The sequence below is a fragment of the Pseudorca crassidens genome, chromosome 7 (assembly GCF_039906515.1).
Source record: "Pseudorca crassidens isolate mPseCra1 chromosome 7, mPseCra1.hap1, whole genome shotgun sequence".
NCBI classification, from domain to species: Eukaryota; Metazoa; Chordata; class Mammalia; order Artiodactyla; family Delphinidae; genus Pseudorca; species Pseudorca crassidens.
Window position 1 is genome coordinate 88,493,583 of NC_090302.1, and position 12,398 is coordinate 88,505,980.

At 58.4% G+C, this 12,398-nt stretch overlaps 1 protein-coding gene across 1 annotated transcript; it reads left to right on the forward strand.

The window, feature by feature from the left end:
• Positions 1–261: 261 nt before the first annotated feature.
• On the forward strand, positions 262–3,732 carry BARX1 (BARX homeobox 1). The gene is made up of 4 exons (XM_067742451.1): positions 262–484; positions 2,223–2,514; positions 2,597–2,681; positions 3,082–3,732. The coding sequence occupies exons 1-4, from the start codon at positions 262–264 to the stop codon at positions 3,244–3,246; spliced, it is 765 nt and encodes a 254-aa protein (XP_067598552.1). The 3' UTR covers positions 3,247–3,732.
• The last annotated feature ends 8,666 nt before the right edge of the window (positions 3,733–12,398 follow it).

The following is a 12,398-nucleotide window of genomic DNA, read 5'->3' on the forward strand; positions in this document are numbered from 1 at the left end:
CGGGGCGGCCGGGCGGGGCGGGGCGGTGACGCGGGGCCGGCGGGGCTAGAGGCGCGGCAGAGTGGGGCGGGGGCGCAGTCCCGGGTCCGACCGGCCGAGCCCCGCGCGCCCCGCCCGCGCCCTGTGCCTCCGCCCGGCCGGCCGGCGGGGGAGGGGGCATGAACCGGCGCCCGCGCGCCGCCCGGATCTGCGGGCCGGCCTAGACCCCCGCGCGGGCCCCGCGCCCCAGCCGCTGCCGCCGCCAAGCCCCGGGGCGCCGCGATGCAGCGGCCGGGGGAGCCGGGCGCAGTGCGCTTCGGCCCGCCCGAGGGCTGCGCCGACCACCGGCCGCACCGCTACCGCAGCTTCATGATCGAGGAAATCCTCACTGAGCCTCCGGGGCCCAAGGGCGCCGCTCCTGCCGCTGCCGCCGCCGCCGCGGGCGAGCTGCTCAAGTTCGGCGTGCAGGCTCTGCTGGCGGCGCGGCCCTTCCACAGCCACCTGGGTACGTGCGGGGCCTGGGGCCGCGGGGCGCTGGCCGGGCTCGGCGGGAGGAAGCGAGCCGCGGCGTCTCTCGGACGCAGCTCCGGGAACGCAGGCCCCCGACCGTTCCCTCTGCGCGCTCCCGGCGGGGAAGCAAAGGGGGCAGGCGCTGGGCCGCGCAGAAGCCAGGCCTCGTGCCCGTGGGCCAGGCCTGCCGGGAGGGCATTCGCTCTCTTCTTCGCTGCGACCCTGCGGTTTCCAGCCCCGAGGAGTCCAGGCCCGGGGACCCGAGCCCGCATCCCCATCGTGGGCGCTGGACCAGACTACTAATGTCAGACTTCGGGTCAAAGCGACCTCAGGCCGCGGGCGCCTGGGCCTTCCCACAGAGAGCTGGCTGGGAGTGGCCGCGGCTGCCCAAGCCGGGAAAGCCGGACCTTTGGGAAAGAGGCCCGTGTCTCCGAGTGCTATACTGGGGGCTGACGCTGGCCCGAGCCAGCCCGGAGCCTCCCAGAGCCCCGGGGTCTCAGGCTGGCGACGAACCGACCGGTGCTGTAGCACAGAGCACCTTGGGCCTTGCCTGGGGACAAGAGGCTTGTTTGTGAGCTGCTGCCCGAATGGCCCTTCTGCTCCAGGTCGGCTGCACCTTGGCAGAGCTTGAACCAGCAACTCAGGCTTTTTCTGTCCCTTTCGGTTCTCTTCTTTCCTTGTCGGGGCCCTGTCTTGACCTTCTGTGCCCTCTCCACTGCACCCCTTCTTCTGGCCTTTCCCCGTCTCTCTCCAACCGGCCTCTCTCAGTGGGGTGGGTCTGCCCTTCCTTTCTCACCTTCCCCCAAGGATCCTTTCTCCCCTCTGGGCTCTCTCCTCATACTCACCCGCACATCTTGCCTGGGCCCTTCCCGATTCCATCGGGGCTAGAGCACTCACTGGTAGTGAGATGCCTATCTGGGCAGGGAGCCCTCCTACGTTCTAGCGTGACCTCAGCCCAGGGAGCCGACTTCCTCCACATGCAGTGAACCTCCAGCCAGTGTTCCGCCTGCCTGGGGGGCCGCAGGGCCAGTTTGTTCGTTTTGAGTCCAATCTCTGCTGCCTTTTGCCTCCAGCTGCACTGTTAATAATTCGTTTGAAGCGGGCAAAAAAAAAATCGTTTAGGACTAATGAAAACTGAAACGTCTTCGTGGGGAAGAGTCTAAACGGAGAAAACAGGAAGAACAAATTTCCCATTTCTTGGGGTGCTTTGGAATTTCCGGGAAGCGCCCAACTTCACCCCTGCTGACAACCCGCTGTCTGCCCCTCAGAATTGGCTGTTTTGCCCTGCACAGAAGAGCAGATGTGCTTCCTCCACTGAAACTCTTCCCCACACCCCCGAATGCAGCAAAGCCTATTTAGTTGGGGCAAATGCTTATCTTCCTAACTCTGTGCCGTTTTTTCTTGGTTTCCCTTTTCCGTGACACATACTCTATGTGTTTGGGAGCTTCGACCTTGTTCATTGAGAATCCTGAAATCTCAGAGCAGCTGGGGCCTGGAGAATGCCAGGCAGAGCCCGGGTGGGGGAGGTCCCCTTCCCAGACTCTGGGGACCCTGGCGTCGAGGAGGTTCAGCCTAGGTGCCTGGCGCAAATCTCTCACTTCCCGGCCAGCGCGAAGGTTTTGTGTTGGGGTCACCGGCTGAGAGAGAGCTCTCGGCTAGGGCGCATGGTGCGAGGATCTACAGGAGGAGGAGCAAGGCCCGAGCTCACCCGGCTCCCCACTCTCTCCCCGCAGCCGTGCTGAAGGCCGAGCAGGCAGCGGTGTTTAAGTTCCCGCTGGCGCCGCTTGGCTGCTCCGGGTTGGGCTCGGCGCTGCTTGCTGCGGGGCCTGGGCTGCCCGGCGCTGCCGGCGCGCCGCACCTGCCGCTCGAGCTGCAGCTCCGCGGGAAGCTGGAGGCGCCTGGCGCCGGGGAGCCGGGCACCAAGGCCAAGAAGGGGCGTCGGAGCCGCACCGTGTTCACCGAGCTGCAGCTGATGGGCCTAGAGAAACGCTTCGAGAAGCAGAAGTACCTCTCCACGCCCGACAGGTAGCGCGGGGCCAGGCTAAGCCCAGCGGGTAGGGGGAGGGCGGCTGCTTGCCCTGCTGAGGGTGCACCCCGCTCTTTCCAGAATAGATCTCGCCGAGTCCCTGGGTCTGAGCCAGTTGCAGGTGAAGACGTGGTACCAGAATCGAAGGATGAAGTGGAAGAAAATAGTGAGTGTTTTTGTGGCATTCTGCGCCCTCTATTTGCGGCCGTGCCCCTGTAGCCTTCTTCAAGAGGTGCTCCACCATGGAGACTTATGCCCAACCCTCCCGATTCCCTCGGTGCCTGGTGCCCAGAGGGACCCTCTCTGCTCTCTGTCCCACTGGGTGCCCTAGCTCAGCTCCTTTCGCGCTCCCTGAACCCTCAGGATTCCTGGAAGACTTGAACCCCTCTGCCGGACCCTCTGGTCACTTTTCCCTAGCAGCGCTCAGACAAATGGCCGCCATTTCCCGGGGGCTAGGCGCGGCCTCGAATGGCCTCGTTGGGCTCTTCAGGCCCTGCCTGGACACAGGGCGCGGGGGTCCCCGGCCCAGTCCCAGCTCAACGCGGTGCCGCCCGTCTCCCGCGCAGGTGCTGCAGGGCGGCGGCCTGGAGTCTCCCACCAAGCCCAAGGGGAGGCCCAAGAAGAACTCCATCCCCACGAGCGAACAGCTCACGGAGCAGGAGCGCGCCAAGGAAGCGGAGAAGCTGGCGGAGGCGCCGGGCGAGGCCGGCGACCGGAGCCACGAGGACTGAGCGCGGCAGAGGGTTCGGGCCCAGGGAACCCCAGCGCAGTCCGCGGCCCCCATAACCCGCCGGAAGCCGCGAGTCGGCCCTTCTGCGTCCACGCCGTTTGCTTTCTAAACTTTTTATTATTACCTTGAATGCGGACATTTAGGGGCCAAACAAGGAAGGACAGACCCTGAAGCCAAACCCGTGCGCTCGCGGGCCCTAGCCTGGAAACACGTCCAGCGCGGCGGAAGGTCGCCTCCTCTCGGAGCTCGCCGTAGCCAGGCGCTCCAGGAGCATTCACGCCCGATCCTATCCTGCACCCCTCAGTCGCCTCGGGCCGCCCCCCCCGGGCCCGGACGCCTCCAGGCACACACCCGCTTCCGCGCGTCTGGGGACCCCGCGGCCCGGCGCAGGCCACCACGGCCCGAGATGGCGCCCGGACAACCCGACATCTCTGGGGCCCCTACCCCTCTCTTACGAAGACGGTGATTTTTTTCCAATAAAATATTTTATGACACAGCGGGACTTGATGGGGGGGCGGTTTCTGAATCCGCGACGTTGGCGGGGGGGACGCGGCGAGGTAAGAGGGACACGCGCAGTGTCTTCTGAAACATCTTTTCCCCGGGCTACGTGGACTCGAGCCGTGACCTGCTCCACCTGGCCTGGGCCGGGCACGCAGGCAGCTCGGTCGCTGCAGGATCCTAGGAATCGCTTCCACTCTGGGCGTGAGGGCCACTCTGAACCTCCTGCCCTTCCTTCTCAGCCCAGGGCACTCCAGACGGTAGCAAACGGGCTAGACAGGGGTCGCCAGTCCGAGGGCACCGCAGCGCTCACTCCGGAAGCTGCCCGGGGCTGAGAGCCGCCTCCTGTTGTTGGTTCAGTCTCCTGGGGCTTTAAGGACTAACTGCGAGGTCCTTGAGATTGTACGGGCCAGCCCTTCCTGAGGCCTATGGGAAACCAAGAACTCGGGGTTTGCACAGAGGCCGGCCACCATCAGCAGCTCCAGCCTGCAGAGGCGCCTGCCTCCCTGAGTTTTCAAGTTTTCCACGGTATACACAGGAGGGAGGCATCTGGCAGCCGAGTACCGGCACCTGTGGGAGTACCTGACCGAGGCAGAGGGCCGAGGACTCCAAACTGCTCAAGGTCACGCAGGGTGCCCTTTCCAGGGGCGCGGCTTGGTGGCACGTGTTTGCCCTCCCTCCCCCCTCCCCACACACGGAAAGCCTCGGTTGCCTCCTGGTTGCCTCCTCTCTGGTCTAGTCTGGGCTGGGAGCTTGCATGTTGGTTGCTGTTTTTGTGCTTCCTAGGACTACCACCAGGGTATGGAAATGGAAAAATGGCCACTTTGCTGGTTAAAGCTAGGGGAGAGATGGAAACTTGGTCCTGCAGAGTTCCAAACAGGAGGGAGATTTGAAACCAGGTCCTTGCAGGTGCAAATAAGAGGGAAAGAGAGTCAGGAACATTATGCTGAGACGAAGACTTTGCATTTCAGTATGGGAAAACCGTTATGGCCTCCACCTGCAGCGGCTGATGACTTCCTTTTTAAATCGCTGCTTGATCGCCCTTTCCTGAAACCTGCACTTGGATTACTGGTACCCGAGCATCTCAGGCCTTGGTTTAAGGCTGGGAGGAGTGGGAAAGAGGGTGTTTTCTGAGGGCAGCAGGCAATTCTCTGCAAGCCCCAACCCTGCCAAGTCTTTGGAAAATAAGCTCCCTTTCTAGGCTCTTAACCTTGAAACAGCTCCCAGAATATTCACTTGTCACTGTCCCCTGAAGGGCCTGAGAAATCCTGCAGTCCGGAGGGAAGGAATGGACCATCAGTGTGTGAGTGCACCTTCTAATCCCTTCCAGCCCTTAGGGTTACCCCCAGTTCTGCTCAATGTAGTGGTCCTGCTGTAATCTTCCTGAGCCAGGCCCAGGCTAGCCAAGTCAGGTACGCTTCTGAGTTTAATCCTCTCCACCTCGAAGTGTGGCAGGGGTGGGAGTGAAAATTCGAGTTCTGTCCCTCCTGGGCCTAGGGGACAGAAATTCCATCACAGCCTTTGTTAACGATGCAGAGTTGTGGAAGGAGAGTGGAAGAGGAGAGAGGAGGCGTACTGACCCACAGTCCTTCAGTCCATTCTGGGACCTCGTTCGGGGTCCTCACGTTTTATTAAATCTGAGGAATGCAACCTCAGGCAGATTGCCTTGTGGTTCTATGGTGTTTCCCCAAGGCAGCCCCCTCACTGGACTGGAGGAAAGGGCCATAAAGCACTAGGGCTCTAAGAGGGAGGGAGAGAGGAAGGGCGGACAGCAAATCCGGTGCCACAGCGCAAGGGCAACCCCTCCAGGCACAGCTGGGGAACCTGATGGGGGCACTGCTGTCATGAGGTCACCAGCCGGTCAGTGGGGGAGCTGGGCCCCAAATGAGGGGGTCCAGATTCCAGTGCGAGAGGGGGTGGGAGGGGTTTCTGTCACCGCCTGCGTCGCTGTGCTCCTCGGCGGACGGGGCACGGGGTGACTGCAGCAGATCGAGACCCGGAGGCCCGGGAGAGGACGGGGCCGTGTGCCGGCTGCGTCCTGGCACCTCGGGGTTCCTTGCTTGGGTAATTCCTATGAGACCCGATGGAAGCTCAGGCCCGCTCCAGAAAAAAACCGAAGGCTCGGAGGCAGAAGTTTTACTGACCATCCCAAGACTTCTACCGCGGGCCGTAGCCCGCAGAACCAGGACTCTAGGTGAAGAGCGGCAACCCATCCACGGACGGTGATGCAGTCGCCAGGCCTGAGTGACACCCTATCCCGGCCACCCTGGCCACCCTGTGCGGAAGCCCCCTCCCTGCCTGGTGGCAACCGCTCCCCTCTCTCCAGGCCCGGGCCTTCGGGGAGGGACGGTCTTCTCGCTCCCTCCCCCTCTGCTGCACAAATCTCTTCTCCGCCCCAACGTCCTGGGAAACAAAACCCGGAGACCACACCGGAGAGCAAAGGAGGTCGCGGCTGTGTCTCTGGAGCCCGGAGCCCAGGCCCGAAGCCACTTATCGCGAGATAAGTGGACCTGGAATGGGGGTGGACGGGGAACGCCCGTGGCAGCCAGGACCCCGTGAGCAGCACCCGGGATTAGCCAGACAGCAGCGCTCGGAGGCGAGAGCGAAGTTTGCGCTTCTGGGCTTTATGGGGTGGGGGTAGGGGCCTGGGCAAGAAGGGGGACTTTGGGGGAGTTTTGGCTGAAGAGCAGGCCGGAGATGGGGGATTGTGACCCCGATCCTGAGCAAGTCGTTCTTCTTGTCGGAAGCGGGAGCCCAGCTCTGTGCAGCGCTCAGCTCAGACCAGGATCGCAGGAAGCGTTCAGGGGGAAGTGGGCCTCTCGCGGCCGGCCTGGGGTCCGCAGCCCGTTTCAGAGCCTCCGACTAGCCGCTGGTTTTGCGCGGAGCCGGCACCACCAGGATATGACAGGCGCAACCGGGCGGGGGCTCCCCATCCCCCCCCTCTGCTGCCCCTCTTTTTAACAAATAAAGTTTACTCAGGTTTACACTCTTCCCCTGTTCTGGATTCTCCTGTAGGGTCATTGGTGAGAACCCATAACGTGGAAGAAAAGAAACAGGGACCCAGGGCCACATTAACCCGGCCAGGTGCGAGGTTTGCGTCTCCTGGAGCCAGAGGGTGCTCTCTTACTCTACCTAAGGGGAAACCAGGGCCTGAAGCGGCGCTCAGCCGCCGCTCAACCTGGAGTAAGCAACAGTTCCTAGGGACCTTCCTGGAGCTCCAGGGTCCAAGGAGAAACCAGGCATCTCCTCCGTCTTTGGTTGCCCCACTGCCTGATTTCGTTTCTACACTCAAGGGACCACCTGATCCCCCAAGCCTCTGCCCCCAAGGCCTCTCCAGGCCCAGGTTTCTCAAGGGCTGCAGCCAGGCTAAGAATGACTACAGAGGCCCCACAGGCCCCTCCAGCTCAGTCTGGCCCCAGACTTTCTGAGCTGAAAGAAACATCTCCAAAACCATCCTCCCAGCCCCACTTTAGGGAAGTAAGGAAGCCAGGACTCCTCTTTCCTCATAGGTGGGCAGGGCAGAAAGGTGACAACAGCAACAGGGTCATGCATCTGAGTCTGAAGTTCTTCATTGGCCTTGGTCCCTAGGCCACTCCACATCCATGGTGCAGCAGAAGGCGGTCCTCCTGCCTTTGCAGGGGCCCCTCCCTTTTGTGACTTCAAAAGTTCCCTTTGTCCTAGTTCTCACATTGTATTACACTGCATCTCATTGACTTTAAGACGGCATCTTCCCATTTCTGAAATCTGGGTTCATATGACTGTTGGGGGGTGTATGTTCCAGGCACTGTGGGCCCTGTGTCTGCAGGATGTGACTGTCCCTAAGGAGGTATCCTTGGCTGGACGGTGGAGACCCCTCACCTCTCAGGCACCAACTCTCGATGGAGAAAGCCACAAAGTCTGGGGGGAGGAAGGGATCTTCCTCAAGGTGCAGGAAGACACAGGGCAACAGCATGGAGGGAACTCAGATCCACTCACCCACCAGACAGAGGCTAAGGGGGACAGGGCTGTGGGTTGCGGGGGTGGGGGGATCAATTCATAGGTGGCTCTGACCTCAGAGAAGTATTAGGAACACTCAGTCCATTGATTTCCCTGATTTTTTCCTTTTAATGTAAACTCAGTAGTGATCTGCGATAGAAATTTATGTCTTATTAAGCTCAAAAGAGATCCTTGAGTAAGTATGGGATAAAAATTCTAGGTGCTAAAAAAACACTGGGTTATGTCTTCATTGGCAACGTTTTAAAAATTTTTCCTTCTTAGTGTTTCAGGAAATAACGGTGTCTGACATCAGCGCTATCATGGGCTGTCTGATATTGATCAAGCTCTTTCTTGGGCCATTCATTCATTTAACAAGCAGTAACTGAATGTGGTGGGGTTCTCAGGACTGGGACACAGGGCCTTCCCGCCTCATTGGTCCAGTTACAGCCTGGTAAGATAGGTGCCCTACTCCCATTCTGAAGATGAAGATAATGCTCAGAGATGTTAGGCAACGTGCCCAGGGACACACAGCTGTCAGCGGCAGAATTTGGATCTGATTTCAGCTCTGTGGGTCTCCACTGCCCCTTATCCATCAGCTTGGTATATTCTAGATGGTTTAGGGTCCCCAGTGGCCCCTGTCTGCCCGGAATGAGTCTCATCCCTTTGTCTACCAAGTATCTATTAAACGCCTGCTATGTGTCAGGCACTGTGCTAGTCATGGGGCACTCAGTCTCTGATGCAAGGAGCTCATGTTGGAAGCATAGACGCCACAATTAAATCTACAAGATGATTTCAGGAAGTAAAAAATGCCTTGTAGAAAATAAAGCAGGTGATAGACAATGAGAGTGATGGCAGTTTTAGTCAGAGTGGTCAGGGAGAGTCTCCCTCAGGAGCTGACTCTTCAGCTGAGACCTGAATGACAAGAAGGAATGCCTACCTGGCAGTGGACATAGCAAGTGCAAAGGTTCTGAGGCAGTTTGGAGCTTGGTCTTAAAGACACAGAACAAGGTCAGAGTGGTGGGAACAAACGTGGAGAGGTGGGCAAAAGTAGTACGTAAGGAGGTGAGAAGGTAGGTGTTGGTGCTGCCTGGAAGGCGGCGGGGAGGAGGTGGCATTCTGGCTCCTGCCAACGGCAGACCTCTGCCAGTTCATCCCCTCTGAACTCCGCGCCACCAGAGCCCTGCGGCTTCTCCGCCTCCACCAGGCAATTTGCTTTTTTGTTCTTTTTCATAAGGATGCAATTTTCTGCGTGCTTTAAGGACATTAGAAGGGTGTTTGACTGACGCGCCATGCGAAACGCATTAGCAAGGCTTGAGGCGCTGTGCACAGGAGGCGGCACCCGCATGGGGAAGGGGCAGGTGGAGGCGGGAGCAGGCCCTGGGGACTGGCCTGGGGCAGGAGGTAGAAAGAGAGAAACCGGAGAGAGGAGAGGCAAAAAAGAGAGAGTTGGAGAGATAGGAGATGCAATAATGGAGTACCAATGTAGAAGCATTTGGGGGAGGGTGCAGAGAGAGAGAGAGAGAGAGAGAGAGAGAGGGAGAGGGAGAGAGAGGGAGAGGAGGTGGAGGGGGTAAAGAAACAGCTAAAGGGGAGTGACAAGACTCAGTGGAGATGAGGAGAAACAGAGGAGAAAGGTGGGGAAAGGGGGCAGAAATGAGAGTTACAGACAGGAGATAATAAAAGGGAAGGGGGGCAAGGAAGGTGGTAGCAGGAATGGGGTTCTTCCTGGGGCACGCTCTCTCCCAGACCACCATGTGACCTTGAGCACAGGAGTGTGTTGCCTGGTAGACGGTGGGGAAAATGCAAAGCAGTCTAAAGTGCCTTTGCCTGTGGTCAACTTGCTGTACTTCAGCCTCTCAAACATGCCAAGCTCCTTCCTTCCTCAGGGCCCTCGCTCATGCTATTCCTGGGCCTTGATGTTCTTCCCTGCACTCCCCTGCTGTGTGTCCTTTCTCTTCCTCCAGGTTGGGGCTCCCTTGTCACTTCCAGGGTGGCCTACTCTGACTGCCTTGCCTTGCTGGCTGGCACTCACCTCTGCTGTGATGCCCTGTGCATTTGCCTGGAGTCTGTCTTGGGGCATGGCTGTCTCAATCCTGGCATAGACTGACAGCCCCCAGCAGCAGCTCCTTTCCACCTGACGTTCTCCTGAGCAACAGGAACACTGGATTTGCAGCCAGAGAGACCTGGATTCAGACCTCCCGGTTCTTGCTGGGTTGGGTGTGCACTGCAGATGCTCAGAAAACTCCCAGAGCTAGGAGGATGCCAGGCTGGGCTCTTTCCCTTCCAGGGTCCCTGCAGGGTACTTCTTTCCTGTGTGAACAGGGGCAGGTGGGCTGGGCATAGCAGGGTGGGCTCTGGAGGGGTTTGACCTGGTCCTGGAGCTGGCCACCCTCCAGGTGTTTCCTGGGGGGATGTGGTGTGGGAGCTCATAGCAGCATCGTCCCCCAGCCTTGGAGCCCAGCTGGAACCCAGTGCCCTCCCTGAGCTTGTAAGTGTGCCACCACTGCCTCCACCATTTATGGAGCACCAACACTGGGCACTGCTTTGGTTAATTGTCATCAAGGTTAATCTCGAAGCCCTTCAAGTTGGAGACTACCAAGTCCATTTCACAGATGAGGAAACTGAGCCTCAGAAAAGAGATGACTTGCCTATACTTACATAGGCAGAGCTGGGGTATAAATTCAGGCCAGAGCAACTTACTGTTTCAGCTCTGCATCCTCAACCCCAAGTAGATTCCTAAGAAGGTTTAGCTGAGAGCAATGGAAGGAGCCAGGCTTGGTGATTGAGGGCCATGCTAGTTTAGGTTCAAATCCTGACACACCACTCACTAGCTGTGTGACCTTGGGTGAATTACCTGTCTTTTTTGTGCCTCCGTTTCCCTTTCTTTAAAATAGGGACCAATAATAAAACCTCATATCCTCCTTGAGGTGCCCGATCACTTAGCAAGCAGGATTTTCTCACAAAGGATTTTAAAAATTATTTTGAGGGTATGACATGATGTGTGTGTGGTGTCTCAGGGGCTGATGGGAGTGACTCAGGTGTTGTCAAGGAAGCAGCCCCCTGCCCCACCCTCCTCCCACATGTGTCTTTGTGGCACTTATCATTGTGTGCAGTTTTTGGAGCGGTTATCAGTTGATGGATTTCTGGCCAGCTCTCCCACTGGGAAGGCAGAGACCCTGCCTGTTCTGCTTATCCCTGTGCCCTCATTCCTGGGACAGTGCCTGGGATGTGGTAGATGCACAAGAAACATCTATGGGCCAGAAGAGTGAATGCCACTTGCAGGCTGGGAGATCCTGGGCCAAGTACTCCCACCTCAACACGCGCTGAGGATGTGTGTGAAGATCTCATATGACAATAGTTAGCCTGGCCTTCGCTCCAGCAGGCTCTAGAATGTAATGCCTCTCCCCCCAGGGCCTTGTGGTGATACACTGAGGCAGGGGCAGGGTGATTGTCAAGACCCTGGGTGTGGCCTTGGGGAGCTCTACTCGTTCAGGAGGCTGCTAGGAACCTCAGGGCCTTGTCATTGTCAGGTTTACTGTTTAACAGCTCCCATCTGCCCGAGGCCAGGCCCAGAGTCCCCCAGCCAACCCACCCGTCCACCCTCTCCCTTCACCACCCTCTGCCTGGCCTGTGGGTTCCACCATGTCTAGAACCTCTCACCTTCAGGAGCTCCCTCCCCTGCCTGTGGCACCATTTCTGCTCTTCCTCGGTTGGCCAACAGCAGATATTTCTCAGGCACGGCTTCTCCAGGGACCTCTCTGTTTAGGTTGGGCACCGGGCTATGCTCCCACATCCCCTGGGCTTGCCCTGAACCTGGACACTCACACATATCCCCTCCAAACTGTGGTCGGTCAGGCCTTCAGTGAATGAATAAGTGAGTGAATGGATGAATGATGGCCCGGGCCTGACTTCCACCTGCAAGTGCTGGCTTCAGGCTGCCTGAGGGTTTTTGCTGCCACCAGAGCCCATCCTCACAGTAATTCACACACTATACCCCAACCAGTGGCTGCCAGGAGTTGGTGGGTAAGCATAGAATCTTACCCCTCAGTTGCCCCCAGTGGGAATTTGCTGGAAAACACCCTTTGTCAGCCATGTGGCATTTTGCCCTTTGTAATAGGAGTGCGTGGGGTGAGCTCCATGGAGAACTGTCAGAGAAGGTTACCATCGAAGCAGCCCCACTGACAGCTCTGAGTTAATAAGGCTCTAGTAACATGTTATTTGAACAAGGGAATAATTGCTAAATAAGTTTAAGACAGTCATATGTTATAGATGCTTTCTGAGGACCCATTCCAGCTCAGAGCTTCTGGATCTCTGATGCTGTTCATCCACTCTCAAGAACTTCTGGAATTCTCTGATGCTGTTTGTCCACCTACAAGAGTTTCTGGAATCCCCTGATGCTGTCTGCCCACCTTCAAGCAGCCACTGGCTTTGCTTCAACACTGGTGTGTGAAGAGGAGGAGACAGGGAGGAGGGGGAGGAGGAGAAAGGGCCGGAGCAAGATGAGGGAGGAAGCAGGACACAGAGAAGGGGGAGGAGAAAGCAGAGGAGTACATCAGTGTTGCCCTGATGTCCAGTCTGTGTGATGCCAGCAGCTGCTGTTCAGAAGCTTCTGGATTCCTGCCTGCATTTCCCACTTGTCAAGGAGACCTTAGGCATTGTGTGAAACAAACTGGTAGAAGC

Coding starts and splice junctions, on each gene's coding strand:
- BARX1 (XM_067742451.1), top strand. CDS start 262: ATGCAGCGGCCGGGGGAGCCGGGCGCAGTGCGCTTCGGCCCGCCCGAG. Junction 485..2,222: donor GCCCTTCCACAGCCACCTGG/GTACGTGCGGGG, acceptor CTCTCCCCGCAG/CCGTGCTGAAGGCCGAGCAG. Junction 2,515..2,596: donor TACCTCTCCACGCCCGACAG/GTAGCGCGGGGC, acceptor CGCTCTTTCCAG/AATAGATCTCGCCGAGTCCC.